General features: G+C 46.1%; 1 protein-coding gene across 1 annotated transcript in view; it reads right to left on the bottom strand.

The window, feature by feature from the left end:
- Positions 1 to 13374: 13374 nt before the first annotated feature.
- Positions 13375 to 27104, bottom strand: part of BEND4 (BEN domain containing 4) — a 38426-nt gene continuing 24696 nt past the window's right edge. Inside the window, 2 exon segments of the mRNA XM_070397401.1 lie at positions 13375 to 14918; positions 18421 to 18661. Of these exon segments, the coding sequence (XP_070253502.1) occupies positions 14701 to 14918; positions 18421 to 18661 (459 nt within the window). The 3' untranslated portion in view covers positions 13375 to 14700.

The following is a 27104-nucleotide window of genomic DNA, read 5'->3' as shown; positions in this document are numbered from 1 at the left end:
AACATGAGAAAAAATAAAAAATAGCAAGATGTTAGCTTTAATTAAGGAGAGGGAGGAGGGGGGGAGAGGGAAACATCAATTTGTTGTTCCACTTATTTATACATTCATTGATTCATTCTTATATCTGTCCTGACCAGGGATCGAACCTGAAACCTTGGCATATGAGGACAATGCTCTAACCAACTGAGCTACCTGGCCAGGGCTTTGAATAGTAAATATAATATAGTAAAACATTGCTGCAGTTAAATATTTTACCCTTTGTTCTCGAATTTGTGCACCGGGCCACTAGTACAAAATAATCCTGAATGTAAACTGTATTTCAAAAATAAAGTTCAGAAAAATAGGAAAGATATAAAAAGGTGAAAAAAATTGTCCCCTGACATCACAGAGCTAAAAGTATCACGAGGCATACACATTTAATGATAATATTGTCATAGTGCTATGAAAGCAACAGAATGCCATGACAGATAACAGGAGGACCTACTGGAGCAAATGGAGGAGAACTCGTGGAACCACCCCTGAGTCCCCTGAGAATGATCACTGTGGTAATGTTGCTTGTTTTCCTTTCAGATGTCCAGGGTATGCCTGTGGCTATTCCCTGCTACCCACAATTTCAGCGGGAAGAACCATTTCTTCCTTTACCAAACATGTTGAAGACTTTGAAACTATGACAAAACCACCAAGACCAACATTGATAATAAGGAATACAGTTTAGTAATAAAACAATCTTTCAACTTTCGCACGTTTGGGCCCAAGTGATTTCTTTTTCACAAGGCATTTCTAGCATACTCTCTTGAGTAGGAAGGACTGTCGCCTGCAATTATTTGGAAAGTTACTCATCCTTTCTACTCTACTAAAAGAATGATGGTTTTTAGGAATAAAGATTTAACTAGGGATTTTGGGCTATAACACAGGCTTTAACCATGGGACTCCGGGAGAAAACTCCTCACTTTTGGCACCCCATTTAAAAATGGGGGTGGATGATTTTTAAAAAGCTGCAAGGTAAGCTGTAACCTATGTGACCTAAGAAGTATAAGGGACCCACCCAGATCCATGTGTTCATTACAAACTGTGTCCTGGGAGAAACTGAGCCAGGCATGGTACCTGCAGGAGCCCACTGCCCTTTCTCAAGACTATCAGCTCTCGGAGGGGCTATTTCTGATTCTCTCCAACCAGGGCCCACTGTTTGGATGGAGCCCAGTGACAGCTCAGCTGGTATGAAAGGTGCCCCAGTGTCTTCCTGAAAAAGATCGTAACACTCTTCCTCCATATCCCATCTTTTCCCACGGGATAGGAAACTGGAGAGCCAAGGGCAGGGCCCAGGAATGACCACTCACATCGTGCCTCGCATCTCCTAACCACTCAATAAACGCTTAAAAAAAAAAAGGCCCTCGCTGGGTGGCTCAGTTGGTGAGAGCATCGTCTTGATATGCCAAGGTTGTGGGTTTGATGCCCAGTCAAGGCACAAACAAGAACCAACTAAGGAATAAGTGGAACAACAAAAATCGATGTTTCTCTCTCTGTCTCTCTCTCTCAAATTGGTAAAATTACAAAAAAAAAATTTAAGGAAAAAGAAGAGAAATATAAAATAAAATGGGTGTCTAGCTTTGACAGTTCAAAAGGGAGATGGAACTAGAGTTGGTTTTTGTTAGTTGCTGGGTAAGAACCAGAACAGGAAGGGATAAGAAACAATGATTGTAAAGGTTCTTGGCAAAAGCATTGGGTCCTTATCTGGTTACTTGTTTGCAAAAGTAGCTTCATTTTAGGAACAACGTTAAGTGGCCAGATCTTCAATATTCTCCCCAAGTACTTCCACGGCAAGGCACTTAGTACCCGGGCAATGGAAACATCTGCGTGCCGAGCAGATACCACCGCACAGTAAAGGCACTCAAACAATTCCCCTTGCTTTTCTTATTTTTTATTTTTATTTTTTCCCCTTGCTTTTCTGATTAGAGCCCTGGGAAGGGCGGGGAGGGCAGGAACGCGCAGGGAATGGCGTGGGTGGCTCAGTCTGCAGGGTGTCCTGACTGCGAAATAAATGGGCAGGCTTGTCTGTCTAACAAAACGGGAAGGACTGTTTCCAGCACGGAATAATTGTCCTTAAAAATGTTCCCTGTATAGCCCTGACTGGTTTGGCTCAGTGGATAGAGCGTCGGCCTGTAGACTGAAGGGTCCCAGGTTTGATTCCGGTCAAGGGCATGTACCTTGGTTGTGGGCACATTGATGTTTCTAACTCTTCATCCCTCTCCCTTCCTCTCTGTAAAAAAATCAATAGAATATATTTTTTAAAAATGTTCCCTGTACATATTTTTATTAGTATACCATAACATTTTTAAACAAAAATTTAAATTGATTTTAGAGAGAGGAAGGGAGACACTATAACCAGCTAAGCAGCTGTTCCAAATTATGCATCTGGCCAGGGAAGTTACACCATAAAGTTTTTAATATTAAAGCACCCATCGGATTAAGGCTTGGCATAGTTTTGAGAAGTGCACGCATTAATGGTTAGGGTATTTTGGGGAGTGAAGCTGCTTTGACTCAATAATGATCATAGCACAATGCTTTTTTACGAGTGGAATTTTCACTTTGGGAACGGGCTCATCTGTTTGCCTTTTTAATACTCTCTTTCTAGACTAATAGTTTGAGCAATTCACTTAACATTTTACAGCAGTATCAGTATATTTTACTCCAAAGCCTTTCAATGCAGCCAATAAGTGCTGTAAGAAGAAGAAACAAAGTCTAAGATAAACTGGCAGGGAAAAAGTGATTCTGAGCAGAGAATAAGGTTCCCTACTAGGAGTTCCTAACATGGGGACCATGGACAAGCTTTAGGGGATTCAAGAAGTCCTTGAAATTTCCTGGGAAATCCTGAGTCCATGCTCATCTAGGAACAGAGTCCCTTGTTTTTATGAGATTCTCAGAATGGTCTTCTCTAGAATCACTCTTATAAGTCAAGATAGACTAAGTTATGCTGCAGTAAAAGTGAACCCTGAGGCCTCTGTGATTTAAACCATCGTTGCTTCTTAAATTACCTCCCCTTCCAACTCTTTGTCAGACAACAGATATGTGTTCCGAGCTTGCTCTACTCAATGGCTCCTACCTAGGACCCCAGAGAGGGAGTGGTCAGGAGCCTTGGCGTCTCATGCACTTCCCTCCAGGCAAAACCCTTACTTTTTCTTTATCCATCAGATTTTTATCCTCACTGTAGACAGAGGGGACAGAACCCTGGAGGTCCAGTGACAACAAGGTTGTGAAGATAGACTCCAGGTGCCTAATTTGGAACAGTTTTAAATGTTTTTGTTGGTATGGGGATGTGGGGAGTAGGCGGCAGAGAGGGGCGAAGGAGGTGTCTGATTTCTCAGGTTGGTTTCTGAACACCATTTATGTTCCAGGAAGCATTCTAATATACATCACCTACTTCCAGGTAGAAATAGGCAGCTCATAATAATAAAGCACTGTTATAATTTTCAAAGGTTAATGCAAAGACAGGAATAGAAAAAAGATGGTCTATGGTGGTAGAGAATATGCGTATCAGAAAAGTTGAGCTAAAGGAAGCATCAACTGAGATACAACTTAATGCTGAGTCTCCTGGCAACCAAGGAAAAAAGAGAGACACACCCAAATAAGGAATGTGGACAGTGGTTGTAAAAACCTAGGGGACCGGATTATTTTGATGTTCATTGAGACCTTGATAATAACTGCATGAACTTGAGCAAGTGAGAATTTTCTGGGCCTTACTTTTCCGTAAGCGATGGGAACTGCCTGCTGAATCAGAAGATCTATAAACTTCTATCCATAGAAGGAATGGACTGACACTTCGAAGAATGGGCTTCCTTCACACTTTTCACCGGGATTACATACATCTTCACTAGAGAAATGTTTATAGTTCCCTATAGATGCATGAGATTCCCCCTAGTATGCATCCTCAGAGACATGTGACAGAGTTCTTCACTCTACCAATTTTAAAGCTATCATGTATTTCACACGTCATGAGCCTAGCTTTGGCTTTGACATTCTTCTGTAGTCACAGAAAAAGCAGTCTATCCAAAAATACACCAGAAACGCAAAGGGTAATTATTTATCACAAAGTGTTAATAGAAAACACAACAAAAGCCACAATTAAACACAATTATGTTTTTTTTTCAATTGAATTAAAAATGCTTCTGTGTTGCCAGGAAGGAGGAAAAAAAATCATAATTGGCATAAAATATGAGACAGATTAGGAGACGTTTTCATATCCCTGTTCCTCACATCTAGACAGGGCCTGGAATTCTTCCTGGAATCTGTGGAGAGTGAAGAGTGTCAGTTTTAAATCTCACTGCTGGAAAATGGATTTTGGGTTTTAAAAAATATCTTTAAAAAAATTATTGATCTTAGAAAGAGGAAAAGAGAGAGATGAACATTGATTTACTGTTCCACTTGTTTATGCATTCACTGGTTGATTCTTTAAAAAAAAAAATATATATATCTTATTGATTTTTTACGAGAGGGAGAGGGATAGAGAGTTAGAAACATCGATAGCTGCCTCCTGCACACCCCCTACTGGGGATGTGCCTGCAACCAAGGTACATGCCCTTGACCCGAATCGAACCTGGGACCCTTGAGTCCGCAGGCTGACACTCTATCCACTGAGCCAAACCGGTTAGGGGGTCACTGGTTGATTCTTGTATGTACCCCAACTAGGGGTTGAATCTGCAACCTCGGAGTATAGGGACAATGTGCCAACCAACGGAGCTTCCAGGCCAGGACTAAAAACATGTTTTTATTTTTAGTTACATTTTCTGGCCCCCCTGCTTCTATTTCACTACACAGCCTATTGTTAATTATATTTCATTTTCATTAGCAGTATTCTTACACATTCTTGTGGCTTGATGAGTTTTTTTTTCCTGTCTCCCCCCGCCCCCACTTTTTGGCTTGATGAGTTTTGATATTTAATAGTAAAGATGGTAAAAAAAAAAATGGATTAATTTGGTCCACATTTTTATGAAATGAGAATGTTTATCATAAAGCTGTATTTCAAAACCATGGTTGAATGCAATATATTAAAATTTGACAATTGATAAGTACAAAGACCAAGATATTCTACTTTATCATTTATTCATTAATTGGTTCATTCATTCAAAGAAGCAAGCACGTTTCTTCAAATCAGGAGCAGAGAATACTGCTTGGTGGAGGCACTGAGGCTGTGTCTCTGTGGAGCATTAGGACCGAATCAGAACCAAGACTCGCCTGGCACCCAGGAACTGCACCTACCTGTATTCATCCGTGCATTTTTCCCAGGGTTTTGAGCAGCAGTCTTCTCAGGCCAGATTGAGAGATGAATTACAGTTTGATCAGCCAGAGCTGGGTAGTCTTAAGAGGTAGTTACTGTTTTATCAGCCTCACTGTCGCAACTTTTTCCTCTCAGTCTTATAGATCTTACCTTTGAGGATCAGTTTTACTGGAGTTAAAACATGGGATTCTCACCTGGAGTTGGCCCTCCTGGATTAGTAACTTGGCTTCACCACTATGAGCTCTTGACCTTGGGAACTTGTTGCTCAGCATGTTTTCTCACCTTTATTTTATTTTTTAAATATATTTTATTGATTTTTTACAGAGAGGAAGGGAGAGGAATAGAGAGCCAGAAACATTGATGAGAGAGAAACATCGATCAGCTGCGCCCCCCCCCCCCCCCCCACCCCGCACACTCTCCACTGGGGATGTGCCCACAACCAAGGCACATGCCCTTGACCGGAATCGAACCTGGGACCCTTGAGTCCACAGGCCGACGCTCTATCCACTGAGCCAAACCGGTTAGGGCAGTTTTCTCACCTTTAGAGTGGTGGGTAATATTAGAATTTACCTCATAGGCTCGTTAAGAAGATTCAATGCAATAATGATAGTAAAGCACTTACCTACTGACTTAATAAATAACTATTCAAATTATTAAGAATTAAGGTCATTTATGTAAAGAAGTTAACTCTAGATTTCAATGAGGTGGAACCAGAGGTACCTTTGAACTGTCTGACTTATCTCCATTAACAATGGTGCACCTTGTTCATGAACGAGCGGGCTCACCTGTATGGACATCAATGGGTGCTCCTGTCCCCGGTTTCCGCGGCTCTCAGCTGGAGTGGAGCCTGAGAGATGGCAGGGAGGAGGAGGGGTATTGGTTCCCTGGCTCCCTCCCAGCAGACTCTTCACATGAGAACATATTTCCTCTCTTACTGTAGAGCCATCAACCAGTCACTTATCAGATATATGATTTGCAAGTATTTTCTCCCCGTCTGTGGGTTTTTATTTTTTGTGGTGTTCTTTGAAGCACAAGTTTTTCATTTTGATGAAGTCTAATTTACCTATTGCCTTCTTTTGTCGTTTGTGTGTCATATTGAACAAACCGCTGTCTAAATCAAGATCATGAAGATGTACTTTTGCTTTACTAGTTTTATAATGCTAGCTCTTCCATTTAGGTCTATCATCTATTTTGAGTTATTTTTTGTACATGGTGTGAGGTAGGGGGCCTCACCATTCTTTTGGATGCAGATATCCTGTTGTCCCAGCACCATTTGTTAAAAGGACCACTCTTTCCCCATTGAGTTGTATAGGCACCTTTGTTAAAAATCAAATGATTGCAAATGTAAGGCTGTATTTTTGTTGCCCATCTGGGTTTCTTGCATTTTCATTTTTGGTTAGCCTGCCAATTTCTAGAGAAGTCAGCTGAGATTTGGATAGGAACTGCAATAAACCTGTAGATCAATTTGGGGAGTATTACCACCTTAACAATGTTAATTCTTCCACTCCTTTATCATGGGATGTCTTGCCATTATTTTTAGATCTTTTAAATTTTCTTCTAATGATGTAGTCTTCACAGTATACAGAGCCTGGCCCTTATTTTGTTAAGTTTATTTCTAAATATTTTATTCTTTCCAATGTTATTGAAAATTAAATTGTTTTCTTAGTTACTTATTGCTAGTGTCTAGAAATACAATTAATTTTTATATATTGATCTTGAATCCTGCAGAATTTGTTCCTAATACATTTTTGATCTATAGCTTTACCTTGTGCAACCTGCCACAAAACATCCAAATTTCCAAGTCATTTAATCCTTTTACAGTTTTAGAATAAAATAATTTTAATTGTGGTCCCAATTCAAACTCAGATTATTTGGACTAAATTCTTGCTCTTCCATTCAAAACTATGGGTTAAAACATTGCATCTTCTAGTGCAAAAATAAAACATCTTTATATTTTCCCTAAAATGAAACAATGTGTGTTTTTAAAAAAATATATATTTTATTGAATTTTTTTACAGAGAGGAAGGGAGAGGGATAGAGAGTTAGGAACATCGATGAGAGAGAAACATTGATCAGCTGCCTCCTGCACACCCCCCACTGGGGATGTGCCCGCAACCAAGGTACATGCCCTTGACTGGAATCGAATCTGGGACCCTTCAGTCTGCAGGCCGATGCTCTATCCACTGAGTGAAACTGGTTAGGGCTGAAACAATGTGTTTTATCTTAGTGTTCACTTAGTCTGACTTAAGAAACAGTACTTCAAAGCTGTTCTGTAGTAGTTGATATGTCAGATTTGTATTTTATGCAATAACTCAAAGTGAGAAGACACAATCATGCCACTTTAGCCATAGCTACTTGGCTTTTGTACTCAGATCACTATTTAAAAACCATAAGCATCCTAGCTGGAGTGGCTCAGCTGGTTGAGCGTTGCCCTGTGCACCAAAAGGTTGCCAGTTCAACTCCTGAACTTAAACACAGCCATACCCGGGTTGTGGGTTTGATCCCTGGTTGGGGAGTGTTTGGAAGGCAACAGATCCAGGTTTCTCACTCGTATCAATGTTTTTTTCTCTCTCCCCCTTTCCTCTAAGCATGTCCTTGGGTGAGGATTAAAAATAAAGTAAATTAATTAACTAATTAAATAAAAGCCATATATAATCAGCATCTGTTCATCGTTCAAGGTCATGAGTAGCAGCTGCAGGGTTTTTGCCCCCTCCTGATCGAAAGATACTGTGAGTAGGAAAGATGTGTTTGAGGTGTGAATGTACAAAATACTGGGAGGAAGTCTTGGATTCCGTCTCACTCCTAGATAGATCATCACTGGTTGTCCCTTCCATTCACTGGATAACATGGAATTTTTTGGATGATTTTTGGTCAGTTCCCTGACATCACTGAGGGCTTTTACTTGGGTATTAAGTATTTAACATTTTCTTGGCATCCAGAGATAAGGAGAAAAGCCTTAGCATCAGGGAGAAAAACGTTCTCTTTTAAAAAAAAACACCCATAAAAGTGACTTCAAAGAATTGAAGAAAGATACAAAAAAAGCAAGTTAAAACACTTAACAGAGACTTGACATTTATTGTGCAATTTTATCTCCAACAGAACATGTGGCATTCTAGAGGTATATGAGGTAATAAAATCAATACTCCAATTAGAACACCTGAAATAACTGGCTCTAGTAACAAATGTTTCTTATAATTAAAAATATTAAATGCTTAAAAAACTCTTATAACATTTTAAGTTCCTAAAAGAAATGCGCCTAACACTTAAAAAACAACTTACTCTTCTATATAAATTGTTCACAAAAAAATCTTGCTATTCTATATTACACTATGCATTTATAGTTTTATTAACTTGTCCCTAGTGGGCGTTAACTCTACACAGTACAATCAAATAGAAGTGATTCATAGAGAATCAACCAAGACTCCAACAATAAAAATATCGGGATCAATGGATCTGTCACAGTTTCTCCACAAGTGTTCATCATAGAAAACAGAGTAAAGGCAAGTTGGCCCCAGGGCCAGGCTGCTACATGAAGTTCCAGAGGAGAGACATAAAGGCAATGCTTAAACGGGGCAGGGGCAGGGGCAGGGGCAGGGGCAGGCCCGGCCAGAGACTTGGAACGTTTCAGGACCCATCTCTGGGTTTGGCATGCCCTGTTTCCAAGAAACACAAGTCATGCCTTTCTGGCCTTGACATGCTCTTGAACTTAAACACAGACAGAGATGTTAAAGCCACAACCACAGGAAAGAATCAACAGGTTACTGTATTTTCCTACAAAATCTTCACAACAGTTTTCACAGTGACATCAAAAATTAAAACCCTCTTTCCCAACCAGACTCATCAGTTCTAAGGCTACAACACATGTGAGAAGCAAATGGAACATTGGCTAACTGAAGCCGTTTCTAACATCTAGGAGTTCACCCCCAAAATATCACTTCGCTCAGTTTAAATTTTTGCTTTTATATCCCTGCATTTTTATACTGGGAAAGTACAGAATAAATCTGAACAAATAAAAGATTTAAATTTATTCACTACTTTTTAAAAAGACTTTTTACTCTTCATCATAGGATCTTAAGTGAGTGAATTCTTATGCAGAAACCTTGGCAGTTCCCAGAGGATATATGGTTATGTGCTCCTACTTAAGCATCAACGGACTTTAAAAGGTGGTTTTTAAATAATAACACATATCAACTTTCCCTCAATGGCATAAACAAAAGAACAAATCCATTCCAAAGGGTTGGGCTTTGAGAACTTTGACTACGGGGAAAACTGAACTAGGCATTCTGCTTAATGAGCCCAAATTGATCCTTTTATTAGCTGAGCATCCCAGGCAGTGTCCTTATCAATAAAATGGTGATAACAGTAACAGCCTTAGCAAAGCACCTGGCACACAACAACTCAATGGACATTAGCTATGGTCATTACTGTCATCGTCAGCGGTTTTGGATGGGCCTCAGTTTTCCAACAAGGCAAAGACCCGTGGGGCCACTTGTACTGGTGCAGTTATTCTGAGAATGAACTGGTGTTCGAACAAGTCTCATTAGCAGATGTATTTTCATTGCAATCTGGGGAAGTGAGATTCAATGAAAATCTAGCCCTTATATTACCAGCTATGGATGGTCACGAGAAAAATTAAACTGGTCACTTTTACCATAAATATTGGTAATTTAGAGGTTTCAATAGCCAAACTGATCGAGCTAGTCATTAGATGAGCAAAGTCCTTCCTTTCAATATCTTTTACAAATGAATATACGGTGGAGGGTCTCTCACTTGCAAATATATGTTACAACTTTAAATTTTATATACGAGGAGGCAAATATGGATGGGTTATTATTTTTGCACTCCACGTTGTCTGGTATCAATTCCTCATTCTCCTCTAAAAAACAACACAAATAGAAGAGCCAGTGCCACTGGCTGACAATGCAAGAGGGCCATCAGCTGGGTGACATTTTCCTAATTATTCCAAGCAAAGTGGTTATTTTTATCCAGTACTTATACCACTGCAAGAAGCATGTTTACAAAAATATATCATAATGATACACACTGCTGTTTAGACACATTTACATTAGAATTCTGACTCAAGCATTCCGTATGACATGTTTTGCCAGGCAGTTTTGGTTAAGTGTTGCCACATTAAACAGACATCAGCCAGACTTGCACCATATGTGCAAAATCATTTTCTATTACATTTCTAAAAATTTGTATCTGAGCTGTCAAATATCACACAGCTCTGTACTGTGAAATGACACAGTACTGAATGAGAAGTTATACATTTAAATATTTTCTAAAAACGAAGTTACCTAAGAATGAGATTTTTAAAAAATGATTAAGATCTAAGAAAAAACTAAGGAGGTAGTCAGTGGGTATAAGGTTCAAGTTCTGGAGCATAGAATAAATGACAGAACCTAAATAAAGGCTATGTTATGTTTGCTTTTCTGAAACTAGTGCACATTTCATCTTATTTGATGCTTCATCCATATTCTGACAGCAACAGAAGGGAGGGGAAGCCATTAAAGGTGGCAGAAAAATGTAGAAATCATGAACGTGCAGACTCCCAAGCTTGGAGTACTGTCCAGATTTGGGGAAAGCATCTGATATTTACTGGACTGAAGACACCATTCTACTGATATTGGACACATGGAGTAGCTAGATCAAATATAGTGTAATAATTAAACCTCCCTCTAATCCTAATGAAGGTATCTCTAAGGTCAATGTTTTTATGACTTGGGAAGGGCTAAGCAAGACCCAGACTATACAAGTATCCACATCTACAGCTGTGAAGCAGCTCCATGTACCTCTGACCCCCCTACCGAAGGGGTTGACAGCAATCTTCTGTAGATGCTCTAATATTATCCTCTACGTTCCTAGCGATGCCTATGAAACACCGACGGTGACAATAACCTAAACGCTGTGGTGCACATGAGGAACAAGAGAGTGATGCCAGGGTTCGAGGGCTGGATGAAATATTTTCAGGCAGAAAGGGATGGTGCGAACTTTAATGTTTAGCGTTTATCTCCAAAGCACTTGGCATTGAGGTTAACCGTTAAAATTCTGAACAGTGCACCTTCCAAGAGACAGTGAGAAATGTGACTTCAGCAACTCCGCATAGACTACAGTTCCCACAAGGTCCTGGCCCACATCCTCCAATCCGGACACTGAACTATTATCCCGAGCCCAGCGGGACTACAGGTCACTGCGAAAGCATGTGCGCTTTGTGACAGGTTTTAATTTGGAAAAACTCGGGACACATCAAGATGCTGCCACTGTTGGAAGGTATGGGCACTTCCGACAGCTGGGTGACGGCCCACACTCGGTCACTGACAAAAACATCACGTTCGTCGTCGGTGTCAGGCCAGGCCTGCAAGCCCCCCACTCGCCAATGCAGTGGAGCCCAGCTGCACCCGGAGCTGTGTTAACTCGATGTTTTATACCCACGCTCCACCGACTCAAAGATTCTAAAAGCAGAGTCTACGTTTCTTGTCATGAGAACACTTTGTCCAATTCCAGACAAAGATGCAGAAAATTAAATCAAGAAAACAGGCAACATCTCCAGGCCTCCAGAGATCAACGGGAAGGCTGAGAGCAGGGACAGCGAGCTTAGGACCGTCCTACACAGCAGCCATGCTGATCCTGCAGAAAAGTAGGTGAGCCATTTCTGCAAGCCCTGATTCAAAAATCAGGTGCCCACGCAGGCAACCACCATGAACCAGCTACGATACTAGCCTTAAAGGGGAAGCCTAGAGGATGGCATGGGACACGGACCAAGGAGCCAGCAGAATTATCTAAGCAGATCCTGTGTCATAGCCCCTGGGTGGGCTGGGCTAAAGGAATAGGCATACACGGGCAGTGAAGAACATACAGAACATCTGACCAGGGGCGGGGGTGGCAGGTCCTAGTTCCAGGAGAGGCATCAGAACGGGTTGTCTGATGCTCAGTCATCTTTCTGGGCCAACATGAAGTTCCAGCATTTTGCAATCTGTGAAATATTGGAGAACAGCTGATACAGAAATAATTCACCTGGAAAGGGGATGAGAGGCAAGAGACCAGGTGAGCCTTTGGAGCAAGGCTGTGTGCAACCAGGTGGCTGGGGAGCAGAGCCTTCCCAGGCGCCTTCTTCAGGGGATGGTAACGGGAGTGGGGCCAGCACTTCGTCATGAGCACGCTGGCACATAAGGCCATGGAGAGTGCAGACATGCGCTCAGCGTCACCATCAGCGAAGACCAGCACAGCACAGGTGAGCACACACCAGGTGATGCTGAGATGTGAAGATGTGTGCAATTCTCAAGATTACAGAAAAATGGTAAGAGCTGATTGCCTTTAAAAGCAGTGGGCAGCCCTAGCAGGTTTGGCTCAGTGGATAGGGTGTCAGCCTGCGGACTGCAGGGCCCCAGGGTGTGATTCCAGTCAAAGGCACATGCCTTGGTTGCAGGTTCCCTGGCCCTGGTGGGGGTGCATGCACGAGGCAACCAATAGATGTGCCTCTCTCACATCCATGTTGCTGTCTGTCTCTCCCTCTCCCTTCCACTCTCTCCCTAAAAAATAAAAGCAGTGGTCAAATACTGCTGCTATACAAAAAAAAGGGGGAGAGGGGACATGTACTCAGCAGTATGAATAACAAAATACAATGCAAAAAAAAAAAAAAGAAAAAGAAAGATGGATTGGCAGATGAGGTTATGGTGGTTATATTTCTTCTGGTCAAGATTTCATGTCACCAAAGAATCTTACAAAATATTGATTTCCTAGACCTTTAAAACTCTTCAAGAAGTACCTTTTTCTTTGTGTAGCCAAATATTAGTCGCATGGTTCCCATAAACAACATCCCATTTGCCCTTATCATTTCTTAAAAACAAACAAAAAAAACCTCTCAAAATTTTAGGTAACTTTTCCAATATAGGATCAAAATATTAGTTCTCCTCCCCCCCCAACTTTACAGGTCTGACAAATGACCATCTCTATAAACATTAAACTTTTCAGTGGTTGAAACTATTTAAAAAGCTAAAGACGGACCTATTTCTAGGCCTTTGCAATTTAGTTGATGCAAATTATTGAACATAAAGGAATATTATTTTACTTTAAGAAAACAATGGGAAAAATAACTACTTTATAAATGGATGCTCATAAACTTTAAATGAATTTCCAAAATCTTTATAGTCCTGTCTGTAGATGACATTAACAGCCTTCAACAATTGCTGTCCACTCAGCCCTTTGCTTACAAAGGATGTGGCATCGGCATCAGTCTGAGGTCCAAACCTCTCCTGAGGTCCAAACCTGAGGCCCTCAGAATTGGTCCTCGCCTCTCTGCAGCATTTGGGTAAGAAATGGCTCCAAAGACACTACTGATTTCACACGTGAGACTCAACAAATCAGCTCAGGGGAATATTGGGGGAAGCAGGCACTCACAATTGGGAAGAAACAATTTTCATCAGTGACGAGAAACAGAAGTTTTATGCAAATTCTGAAGATCAACTGAGCCCAGAAAGACCCTCAAGTTTCAGAGAAATTCGACAAGCCCATTGCATAGTTGTCAGAATGGCCTTGAAGCTGTGTGGATGCAATTCCAGAACATCTGGTCAACTCAGTCAATACCATCAGTCACACCACTTGTTTGATCTTCAGTGCACCAAACGACTGGCTGAAATTCTCATTGTTTAACCCGCCACTTTGGCATTGTGTCAGCAGAGCCTGACTTTAGGTTATTGGAACCTACAAAATCAAGCATTTAACAATGGTTGGGATCTTTGGATGTTTCTTGACTGACATAATGAAAACTATTATTCTCTGTAAACTCCAGAGATCACCTAGTGTCTTCCTGATCAACATGGTAGGACTTTTTTGATAAAAATAATCGAGAAAAATAGCTGACTTTCAACTAATCACTGTCTAGAGATGGCCTCTGTTCTCTGGTTTCTATTTAATAATAGGCTCTGTCAATGGAGACACAGCGTATTATGTCACCTATCTGATGTCTTTGCTGAGAAGCATGAATTCAAGTCTTTGGATAACATAAAAATGACTTATTTGAATTAAAGAGAATGCCTGTTCCATAGTAACCCCATGTCTCTACCTTCCCTCGTGGGCAGGAACGCAGCCCAATCTTCCATAAGGACCAGCTCTGCGCGGGAAGCAGAACTTACATGAAGATTTCAGACAGGTGACCAGGAGTCTGTCTCCACCCCCTCATCCTCGCCACGTAATCTTTTACTTTTTATAATATAGTATTCTGAAAATCTGTGGGAGGCTCCACAGACTTTACTACAACCCTAAAATGGATTTTGATCTGGGAACTGTGGCAGAAGGTCAAGAGAGTGAAGACTGAGGATGTACATTCTGACAGATGCCATGCTGTGGGCTCTACAGTGATGGAGACAGGACAGTCACAATGGCGACTCTGGAGAGGACCGGCTGCTGCAATGGAAAGGTTTTGTCCACTAATCCCCAGACCCATCCTGGGAATTCTTACTGAAGACTTCATCCTGGGAGGCCTGGTGATCGATCCCTTCATAAAACGAGCCACCATTGTGCAGGAAAGTCCCCACCGCGCGCCCCTGCCGGGCGTGACCCACAGCATCGCTGAACACTTTGTTTATCTGCTCCTCCGAGGGCATCCACCAGTCGGGGTTGGAGGTACAGTGCATCCTAATGAATTCTGTGGGAATATACACAATAAAGAGAGAGAGAGAAACAGCTGGTTTTTGCAGAAGATGGTAGAAGAGGCTGCTTATACGTTAACAGAAGCTCTTGAGAAAAGCTTTATGAGAACTCCAATGCAATGCCATGATGATGTCACTCATTAAACCGTTAAGTTTCCTACTCATGCGCAAGAGTAAAGTCCCGTCAGCAAGAGGGTGATCCTTCTAAGGAACATTTGATATTGAAATTGAAAGTAAACTTGATTTGTAAGACATGGTAGGCATCATGCCTGGTAAAAGTTAGTGAGTCACGTTTTCAAAACCCCTGTTGTTACTGCCTCACATGTTTAGGATGTTAACTATCTCCAGAAGCAGAGCAAATTGTTCACATGGTATTCTTCAGTCAGGTACTAATTTGTAGATTAAGTGCAATAAAATCACAAAATCTCAAGGAGTGAGAAATGGCCTAAGTTTCTAGAAGAGCTTTGCACATTCTTAAAATGTTATAGGTTATACTGATTTCTCTAATTGCCCATATATGCACTGACAAATATTTTTAAAATGAGGTTTCCTCTAAATATTCAATTTCACCAGAAAGCAATTAGCATGCCTGGAAGAGTAAATACATAAAAAATAGCTAAGCCCCCAATGAAACCAACGTGGCCTCCTGTGGATGAGCCCAAATGAACCCCTTCTGTTTCCTCAGGGGGTGGGGGCACCTCATCATTCCTACATAGCTGTTTCAATGGGACAGTTGTAAAACGCTTTGAACATTCTGGGAAAGTTGTAAGTCCGCCTGTTTTTTTGCCTAGCTGATTGGAAGTTCAGGATGCCTGCCTGCTGTTTACACATCGTTTCCTTTCCAGCAATGCTCCCTCGGCGGGGCGATAGTTCTTACTGTACAACTGGACTGGTCTGAAATTGCTTTGTGAAATCCACACTCTATCTGCCCTGGGGAGAAGCTAATGCCTGGAGTTCCTGGACCAGCGAACTCCCTCGTCCTGAACTATGCCCAGTGGACTCCAGCTGAGAAGGCGGAGGTGGGGGTGGGGGGGTGGGATCCACCCAGGTTGCTGGCTTGGCACACCCTTTGATTCTGCCTGAGGTGAGATACTCACTTACCTCCCTCAGTCCCAGCCCTGGACGCCTTCCTTGAGGAAAGCATTCTGTTAATTCAGCTCCTCACTCTGCAACCGCTGGGAGCCTGACGGCCTACCCTGGGGTGCGAGCCTGGGAAACACTGAAGGGCAATTCTAAAATCCAGGTCATGACAGTGCTGGGCAGAGAAAGGAGGTATTCTGGGACCTCAAGGACTGGAATATCTGCACCTTATTATCTCACCACTGTCCTCCCATCATCTCCAGCCAGACTACTTATTAGCTTCAGAAGCCGGGGCTGTTTCCTATTCCTCCTCTGTCCTCCTCAAGTCCCTTCTGTATTCAGTGAGCATTCGACAACCGTTTAAATAACTCCCCTATCCGTTCACATCCCCCTCTCACATGAACCCAAGGAAATGAGAGACTCAAAGCATCAGCGAGAGGAAAGAGAGGCTAATGGATGAGGACACGCTGCTGTGACGCTCCCCCCATTTACCGCTGTGACAGGACTGTCCCTGAAATGGACAGACTATTAAAAGCTAAAGGTAGGGCTCATTCTGTTACACAGATGGGACGCATTTTGGGAGCAGACCAGTCCAGGCTGCTTCTATTCCCTGAGCTCCCTGCTTTCCATCACTGAAAGCGGCCCCGGTCTGAGGCTTCCTTGGCCGCTGTAATCCTGTTCACCACCCCCGGGAGTCACCAGGCCCAAACCTTTAGGGAGGGAATCCCATCTAGATCACAGGAGGGCCCTAGGATTACAGCTTCTGGGACAGACATATAAATGCTCTAACCAGCTGCCCTGGGCAGACAACTACCATTCCGTGCCCCCACATTCTCCAGTGGAGGCCTGTGGGTCATTCCCCACGCAGGCACGGGCTGGAGCAGGCAGCGCTGCTCAGGCAGCCTGGCTGGCGTTAGTGTCGCAGTGGGTGTGGCAGCATCCTCAGGGCACGGGCACTGGTGCTTTGGGACGTATGCTAATCCCTGTTTCACATACTTGCTCGTTAACATGTAAAATGTTTAATAAGGATTTCTGCAAAGGGACACAACTTGAAGCCCCTTATTCTGAGTCCCTTAGCCCCAGGGCAGCTTCCGTAGCACACGGAGCCTACATTCAGGGGAGTCCCAGGCCTGCCCCTGCCTCTGGTCCTCATCCCATCAGCTCTGATGATGTTGGAAAATACAGGACATCATGGCTAGTTGGCTCAGGAAGACCCTGAACATTTCCATCGTACCCACTCTGAGCAAGTGGAATTTCCAGAATGGCCAACAGGGGGTGCTCTAGAGCACCTGTGCCTGGTTAATATGGGTGTATTCGTGCCCGTGGTATTCTGAAGGGCCACTAGGGCCATGGGCATTAGGATCACCCGGGAAGGTCCTTGGCACAGCAATGCAGCCTCCCCATGCCCGCCCCAGACCAGTTGAATCAGACGCTCAGGATGGGCGTGGGGAACTCGGCTGCTAACAGATACTACATAGGCGTTTAGCACACTAACAGTCACTGTGGGCACCCAGCAGGAGTGTGTCCTGGGTGATAACCGAGGCCTGGTCAGTGCACAGGTTTTCCCCTGTGGCTTCCTCGTCAGGAAATATTTGATCCGTGTCCAGGGTAAGTCACTGTTAAATCTTTCCAACTAATAAACTTACTACTGACCTATCCAGGTGAACAATGAGCTTTTTAATATGACATTTTTCATATTTCACGGTGTATTTGTTGGCTCTATAATGTTCCTAGCTGTCTAATGTCCGTCTGTCTATTTGAACCTGCTGCATGAATGGTGTATCTCTTGCTTCTTTCTCCTCAACCTCTGCCTGGTTTACCAAGTGTGGATCAGATGCAAAGTAACCAGTTATTAATACTGATGAAGCACTGCCCTTATTTTTAATACAGGAACTTTTTTGAAACTAATAGAATAAAGTTTGATAGGGCCAAGTAATACTTTAGGCACTGAGGAAAATGAATTCTAAATAAATTTAAGGAGTTTGGGGCATGTATTCTTGAGAGGGAAGCTAGATGGGGAGGGGGTGGGCCACAGGCTGCAAATGAAAATGGGCTCTACCTACCCCTTGACTAATTAAAACAAACCATTCCAGGTCTTCCCTTCCTCTGTGCCTGTCCCAAGGCTCCAGTGTGGCCGGAAATGGCCTCCTCTGGCAGCAGAGCAAGTCGGAACTTAAAGCGTGAAACATGAGGTGCTATGCAATGCTACGCGCCGTTCAGGGAGAACACCAAGGCTAAAGCAAACAAGGAGTTTTTAAAGAGAACCTGTTGATACCCAGTAGATGGGCCACATGAAGCCTATGAGGTCTCAGTGGGAAAAAACCAAAGAAACAGGAAGGGCTACACTTGCACGCGAGCCACAGCCAATGCGGTGAAATGAGATCACAGATGGCGACGCTGAGCGGAAGGATGCAGTACCTCGGAGGCATGTTACTTTAACTGGATCCAGAGGGCGTCTTTCGGGACCTGTCTCTCCTGACTGCACTGACCTTTTCCTTTTCCCAAGGCCGCATGAGTACTTAAGCTCATCGGTTGTGAAAACAAATCTGATGAGGTATCGCAGGAGCCGTCTCCCATCTTTCTTTGAAGAATTTACAGCCTCATCCCACTGTTTGCTCGTTATGTAGACAGGATAGTTGTTCAACAGCTGCTTGCTTCCCTGGAAAAGCGAAATATTTTCTCATTACCCACTTAGCCAGCCAGCCAGCAGCCGAGGCGATCTCCATTTCAAAGGCAAACGTGCTTTCTCACCAAGTGGCTGTGGGCTGACAATGAACCAGGTATGGAAGAGCACATGTAATTGCTCACACTCAGAAGGGCACTTTTCAAATTACATTTGCATTTTCTATAACAAGAGCCAATGAGGTATAATGAACACCTTTGAAAGAGGAGCTATTTATAATGTGCATTTTAACAGGTAGGTTAAAATGTGTCAAGATCCAATGACAGGGAACACTATTTAAAAAGAACCCGTAACTTTCCTTTTCAATCCATTGAAATATGCAGAAATGGCTTTGAAGAGTGTGATCAAATAGGCCCCTTCCTCCTGGGGTTGGCAGTGACGTACTTTTGGAAATGATGCTGGGGGTCTATTTCCATGAGGTATCACTTGTGCTTATGCAGCTAACACCTGATAGCCATTGATTACATTATAGTGGAAACAACATTAAAAAGTAAATTTAAAAAAGGGGGAATTGTGGAAACTGAAAAAAAATTAGTAATAGTACAAAACAGGTGGTTTTTTTTTCAAATTATAGCTTTTGCAAATGCCACTATGTCAATTCAAAATTTTTCGTACTTTTCACCTTCGTAATTTATGTCTGCTATAAAATTCCCAAGCTAAATAGCTGCAGTGGGACTAATTATGGGAATTTCTGTAACATTTATAAGCCATGTTTAGTCAACTGCTCCTACACAACCATTACTTTAGTTCTGGCTGTCCCTAAAATTCTACAGTCCAGGACAATTAATTAACCCATGATCTCAGTTTTAATGTACTCCTTCCCCAGTAATTAAGGTGTACCAAATAACGAAGGGAAAACGCATTCCATTTTACAGCTCTGCAAATTTACTACAGGTTATAAATTTGACAATGTTTGGGTCTATTAGGGTTTTATTTCAAAAAGTGTTCTGTGCAGTTAAGCGCTGAGAAGGGCAAACAGTATAGACACCAACAGGAAGGGGACGACCAGATTTGGCTATGAAACCGTCACTGAATTATATACTCATCTCCAAAGCATTCATCCTTTCATGAATGAGCAGTAGTGTGACTCAGTTTCCTTTTTAAGGGAGGATGTTGCACATGGTTTGTATTTGAATTTAAAGTCAACTTGTTCTTTTTTGGTTAATTCTCACCTGAGGGTATTTTTCTACTAGAGGCCCGGTGCATGAAATTCATGTGGGGGGTGGGGGGTGGGGGGGGGTGGGGGGGAGGGGGGGAGGTCCCCTCAGTCCAGCCTGCACCCTCTCCAATCCAGGACTCCTCGGGGGATGTCTGACTGCTGTTTAGGCTCAATCCTCAGGCCGTTGGACATCCCTCTCACAATCCAGGACTGCTGGCTTCTAACTGCTCACCTGCCTGCCTGCCTGATTGTCCCTACTGGCCCCCCTGCCAGCCTGATCAAACCTAACTGCCTCTGCCTGCCAGCCTGGTCGCCCCCAACTGCCCCCCCCCCCCCCCCGCCAACCTGATCACCCCCAACTGCCCCCACTGCTGGCGTGGTTGCCCCCAACTGCCCCCCCTCACCGGCTTGGACGCCCTTCATCGCTTCCCCTGACGGCCTGGTCACCCCAAAAGCGCCCCCTGCCGGCCTGGTTGCCACCAACTGTGCCCCCTGCTGGCCTGGTCACCCCTCACTGCCCCCCTCTGCCAGCCTGGTCATCCTTCACTGCCCCCCTCCCCTGCTGGCCTGGTCACCCCACACAGCCTGCTGTTCAGTCATTTGGTCATCCCTCACTAAACCCCCTGCTGGCCTGGTCGCCCCATGCAGCCTGCTGCTCAGTCATTTGGTCGTCCCTCACTAACTCCCCTGCTAGCCTTGTCGCCAGCCTGTTAGGTCATCCGTTTGGTTGCCATGGCCCCTGGCTCTGTATATATATAGATTGCTTTTAGATAGTTGAAGGGGGCAGGCATTAATGTAAGAGAAACATCAATTGGTTGCCTCTCGCACGTGCCCCGACTGGGGGGCAGGGAACAGACCTGCAACTCAGCTACGTGCCCCTGACTGAGAACTGAACCCATGGGCCAGGTGCTGACGCTCTAACCACTGAGAAACACTGGCCAGGGTTCCATTTGGGCTTTAATTAATCTTGGCTCCAGGTCTTACTTGTGTTTCTTGAGCAAGTTATTACTTCAACTTGTATCCAAGTTTCCCTAACCATAAAATGGAAGGAATTAACTAAGTTATCATAGGTTTAAGGTTTAAGATACGAGTATTTGGGAGCATAAATGAACCCTGGCTCTGTGTATTACCACAAATGACCAAGAGATGGGCAGGAGCCCAGAGTCCCAAAGGGCACCTCAGCCGAGGCTGCTGTCTTCAGGGGGGGAGGTGAGATGGAGGAATGACTCGAGTCTGTGGCAGTGTAGATGCAGAAGCCAGCATGAAAGATGTAGAACCAAGGGGGTCAGGCAGGCAATTCAGACAGCCACGGTATGGGAGCCGGGGGAGTCCAGATGACGCCCAGGAGAAATGGGTGCCCTTCACAAAGATAAGAATCAGAGGGTATGTCCGGGAGGAGACAGAGGCAGGTAGCAAGGAAGAGAATTCCACTGCTTCCCATGCACAGGGAGGGAAGGGGTCACAGGGTTCTGATGGGCTGATCCCTCAGCCCGGAGTGCAGCCCACTGGGGCCTGGGGAAGATGGGACCCAGGGCTCGCTGCCTCAGACCACGAACTGTGTCAAAAGCGTTCCTGTGGAAGAGCCTCCCTAATACCGTCACCATGTATCGAGCCATGGGTGAGCAGCCCGAGGCTGCCACATGCACTCTGTACCCCTGGCCACAGGCCAAGATGCCGGTGCAAGCACAGCGGTGGGCTCTGGTGCAGGCCCCGGCCAGGTGACAAGTTCTCTAAATGTAAGCTGTCTTCTGTCCCAATGAGGATAACAATCCCAGCCTGCAGGTCTGTGGGGAGGAGTTCACCAATCTCCCCACCAGGAGATAAGCCCACGGGGGCTGGGATGATTATCTGCTTTAGTCTGTGTCTTCTTCCAGGGCCGAGAACAGTGCACGAGAGAGCAGGTGCGATGAACACCTGTGACTGACGATGCAGTGTAAGCCACCGCCACCAGCACATGGCAGACACTCAGCAATGCGCTGCAATGCAGGCTTCTTGCCTTGTTTTTAATCCCTGCGGCATTGGGACACTTGAAGAGCTTCTGACTCTAATAAACTGGCAAAGTTAAAGAACTTTAAGGAGACCATCAAAGTCAGAGGGCCATTGGAAAGGACGATGAAGACAGAGGACTCCCACCTTCCTTAAGCGAAAACCAGCTTCTCAGGTACGGTCCCTGTAAGCACCTGTCAGCCTGGGAAAAGGAGACCGTGCAGCTAGTTTTAAACCTTGTGGTCATTCAACACTGCACAAGTTTTAAAAGGGCTTTCCCCTGGGTGTGTGAGCTCATCCGACAAGCTAGGATTCCCACAGCTGTTTGGCCAAGGAGGTTAAGTCCTTTCCCAAGGTCTCCTAAGCCACAAGGCAGAGCTGGGAACCCTGCCCCGATTTCAGAGTTCATCTCTCGGGCCAGAGTTGAGTCTATTTCAAGACGGGCGGTACCTGAGATTAAGAAGCGACAATACAGGGAAGGAGCTTTCTCAAATCCTTACAAAATATACTCAGACACCTCTCCATGAAATGTAGCACTCATAAAATACAGAAATAGCATCCGGAGGCAGTTTTCTTAAGAAAGAAAAAGCAAGTAATTTACAGCTAAAAACAACTCAGAAAGCTCTGTGTTGTGGATGAGATTTACCGTACATGGTTAACAGAAATAAAATGTAGTGAATAATACCAATGAGAAAATGCTCATATGTCTGACATGACAATAAAAATAATATAGTAGCAATGATGATGGGTCAAGTTTAATAGTCCTATGCAGAGGAAATGTAGGAATTTCCCCTACTTTTATGTTTTCATAGAATTCTGATCGCATACTCTCCTCAACTCGCCACCAACAGGTTATTAAAGTCTGACTTACTGTTGAGACAACTTTGAAAAAACCAAGATGAACAGTGAGTGCTCTATGTCTTCATAGAATCAACCAAATGGAAGACTCAGGTGGACGCTGACTTTTCAGTAAGTGCAGAATTCATCTTATAAACAACTAGAGGCCCGGTGCACAAAAATTTGTGCACTGGGGGGAGGGGGGGGGGAAGAGGGGGTCCCTCAGCCCGGCCTGTGCCCTCTTGCAGTCTGGGACCCCTCGGGAGATAATGACCTCCTGGCTTAGGCCTGCTCCCAGGTGGCAGAGGGCAGGCCCAATCCCTAGGTGCAGCCCCTGGTCAGGCTCAGAGCAGGGCCGATTGGGGAGTTGAGCACCGCCCCCTGTCATGCACAGAGCAGGGTGGATCGGGAGGTTGCGATGCCACCCCTAGTCACGCTCAGGGTAGGGCCAATCAGGGGGTTGGGGCGCTGCCCCCTGTCATGCACAGAGCAGGGCCCATCAGGAGGGTTGGGGCTCCGTACCCTGTCATGCACAGAGCCGGGCCGATCAGGGGGTTGAGGAGCTCCCTCCTATCATGCACAGAGCAGGGCCGATCAGGGGGGTTGGGGCGCTGCCCCCTGTCACATACATAGCAGGGCCCATCATGGGGTTGGGGAGCTCCCCCCTGTCATGCACAGAGCAGGGCCGATCAGGGAGTTGAGGAGCTCCCCGCTGTCACTCACAGAGTAGGGCCGATAGGGGAGTTGGGGCACCGCCCCGTCACACACAGAGCAGGGCAGATCAGGGGGTTGGGGCGCCGCCCTCTATCACCCACAGAGCAGGACCGATCAGGAGGTTGGGGCGCCACCACTGTCACACTCAGGGCAGGGCCGATGGGGAGGTTATGGCTCTACCCCGTCACACACAGAGCAGGGCCTGTGGGGGGTGGGGGATTGGGGCGCCGCACCCTGTCACACACAGAGCCGCAGGGTGATCAGGGGGTTGGGGAGCTCCCCCCTATCAGGCACAGAGCAGGGCTGATCAGGGGGTTGGGGTGCCTTCCCCTGTCACGAACAGAGCAGGGCGGATAGGGAAGTTGTGGCCCTGCCCCCTGTCACACACAGAGCCGCAGGGCGATCAGGGGGTTTGGTCGCTGCCCCCTGTCATGCTGATCCTGGTGGCGGGAGGCCTCACGGCTCCGCTGATCCCGGTGCTGGGAGGTCTCGCTGCTCCACTGATTCCGGTGCTGGGAGGCATATTACCCTTTTACTATATAGGATAGAGGCCTGGTGCACGGGTGGGGGCCGGCTGGTTTGCCCTGAAGGGTGTCCTGGATCAGGGTGGGGGTCACCACTGGGGTGCCTGGCCAGCCTGGATGAGAGGATGATGGCTGTTTGCAGCTGGTCACACCCCTTTCAGGGTGGGGGTCCCCACTGGGGTGCCTGGCCAGCCTGGATGAGGGGATGATGGCCGTTTGCAGCTGGTCACACCCCCTTCAGGGTGGGGGTCCCCACAGGGGTGCCTGGCCAGTCTGGGTGAGGGGCTGAGGGCCGTTTTCAGGCTGGCGGGTGACTGAAACTCCCAACCTGTCCTTTTTTTCTTTCTTTTTTTTTATTCTGGGCCAGCTTTAGCTCTGAGGCTTGGCTCCAGCTCTGAGGCCTCGGCTGCTGAAAGTAGGTATCTGGTTTGTTTGGGTTCTATAATTGTAACACTGTTGCGGTCCTGTTCACTCCAGCTCTGAGATTCCTGCTGGCTGAAAGCAGGGATCTGCATTTGTTCTATAATTGAAACAATGTTGCGGTCCTGCTAGCTAAAGCCCGGTTGGCTGAAAGCAGGTTTCTGGGGTTTTGTTTAGCTTCTATATTTGTAACAGTGTTTCTTAAACTGCAAGCTCAGAGGCCGGCAAGGTAGGTGGGAACGTTGGCTTCCTCCGTCACTGAAGCAAGCAAGCCTCCTGTTCGCTTCAAGCTGCCTGGCTGCCGGCGGCCATCTTAGTTGGCAGTTAATTTGCATATCTCACTGATTAGCCAATGGGAAGGGTAGCGGAGGTACGGCTAATTACCATGTTTCTCTATTATTAGATAGGACTAGAGGCCCAGTGCACAAAAATTTGTGCACTAGAGGGGTGGAGGGGGGGTCCCCCAGCCCGGCCTGTGCCCTCTCACAGTCTGGGACCCCTCGGGAGGTAACGACCTGCTGGCTTAGGCCTGCTCCGGGTGGCAGAGGGCAGGCCCAAGCCCTAAGTGCAGCCCCTGGTCAGGCTCAGAGCAGGGCCGATTGGGGAGTTGGGGTGCTGCCCCGTCATGCACAGAGCAGGGCGGATCGGGAGGTTGCGATGCCACCCTCAATCACGCTCAGGGTAGGGCCGATTGGGGGGTTGGGGCACCGCCCCCTGTCACACTCAAGGCAGGGTCGATGGGGAGGTTGCAGCGCAGGGCTGATCAGGGGATTGGGGCACTGCCCCCTGTCACTCACAGAACAGGGCCAATCAGGGGGTTGGGGCGCTGCCTCCTGTCACTCACAGAGCAGGGCCCATCGGGGGGGTTGGGGCTCCGTACCAAGTCACACACAGAGCAGGGTCGATCAGGGGGTTGGGGAGCTCCCCCGTCACGCACAGAGCAGGGCCGATCAGGGGGTTGAGGAGCTCTCCCCTGTCACTCACAGAGCAGGGCCGATAGGGGAGTTGGGGCACCACCCCCTGTCACACACAGAGCAGGGCGGATCAGGGGGCTGGGGCGCTGCACCCTGTCACACTCAGGGAAGGGCCAATGGGGAGGTTATGGCTCTACCCTGTCACACACAGAGCAAGGCCCGTGGAGAGGGGTTGGGGTGCCACCCTCTATCACCCACAGAGCAGGGCCGATCAGGGGGTTGGGGCGCCGCCACTGTCACACTCAGGGCAGGGCCAATGGGGAGGTTATGGCTCTACCCTGTCACACACAGAGCAGGGCCCGTGGGGGCGCGGGGGTTGGGGCGCCGCAACCTGTCACACACACAGCAGGGCCGATCAGGGGGTTGGTGCGCTGCACCCTGTCAAACACAGAGCCGCAGGGCAATCAGGGGATTGGGGAGCTCCCCCCTATCAGGCACAGAGCAGGGCTGATCAGGGGGTTGGGGCACCTTCCCCTATCACGAACAGAGCAGGGCGGATAGGGAGGTTGTGGCCCTGCCTCCTGTCACACACAGAGCCGCAGGGCGATCAGGGGGTTTGGGTGCTGCCCCATGTCACGCTGATCCCAGTGCTGGGAGGCATATTACCCTTTTACTATATAGAATAAAGGCCTGGTGCATGGGTGGGGGCCAGCTGGTTTGCCCTGAAGGGTGTCCTGAATCAGGGTGGGGGTCCCCACTGGGGTGCCTGGCCAGCCTGGGTGAGGGGCTGAGGGCTGTTTTCCGGAAGCGAGTGACTGAAGCTCCCAACCGCTCCTTGTTTTCTTTTTTTTTTTTATTCTGGGCCAGCTTTAGCTCTGAGGCCTCGCTGCTGAAAACATCGATACAATGTTGTGGTCCAGCTGGCTTTCAGTCCGGCTGGTTTCTGGGGTTTTGTTTAGCTTCTTATTTGCAACATAGTACATAGCTGTTTAGAGTTGCAGCTGAGAGGCCGGCAAGTTAGGCGGGGAACGTTGGAGTCCGCAGTCACTGAAGCAAGCCTCCCTGCTCGCTTCAGTGCATGGCTGCCGGCGGCCATCTTGGCTGACAGTTAATTTGCATAAGGATATGCTGATTAGCCAATGGGAAGGGTAGCGGTCGTACGCTAATTACCATGTTTCTCTTTTATTAGTGTAGATGTCCTGGTGAGCAGAGAGGGTCTGGCAATCAGGGAGGGCTTCTTGGAGAAAGCGAGCTTTTCAGATGTGCTTTTTGTCTAATAGAAATGTTACGCTAGGAAACCGTGGGCCCTGTCCTAAGGAGCAATCCAGTAGGTGACACTCATTTTGTATCCACACTTTAGAAAAGTAAGTTCAGTGTGGAAAATGGAGAAGACAGCCCAGGTGAAAAGTGATGAGCGTGAACCAGAGACAAGATGAGAGACTATTCAACATGGCTGTCAAACATGTGGATGCCAGGAATGAGGACGAGGAGAGTCAGTGATGCCTCAGAAATTTCTGCCTGGGGTTGGTGCCTTGTTAAATTTTTTAAAATATATTTTTGTTGATTTCAGAGAGGAAGGGAGAGGGAGAGAGAAATAGAAATATCAATAATGAGAGAGAATCACTGATCCGCTGCCTCCTGCATGTCCCCTACTGGGGATCGAGCTTGTGACCTGGTCATGTGCCCTGACTGTGACTTTCTACTTCATAGGTCCACCCTCAACCACTGAGCCACACTGGCTGGGCAGTGCTGCTTTTCTTGTAGATAAAACAGGAGTCCAGATGGGCATTCAAAGGTGTCTTGAGTTCGTGGTGCATGGCATTCCACTGCTGGTCAGGCTCTGGACCCCCTGGTCCAGAGTTGAG

Source organism: Myotis yumanensis, unplaced genomic scaffold (genome assembly GCF_028538775.1).
Source record: "Myotis yumanensis isolate MYYU_CA2020_CCGP unplaced genomic scaffold, mMyoYum1.0.hap1 SCAF_1, whole genome shotgun sequence".
NCBI classification, from domain to species: domain Eukaryota; kingdom Metazoa; phylum Chordata; class Mammalia; order Chiroptera; family Vespertilionidae; genus Myotis; species Myotis yumanensis.
This window is presented reverse-complemented; position numbering and strand designations above follow the sequence as displayed.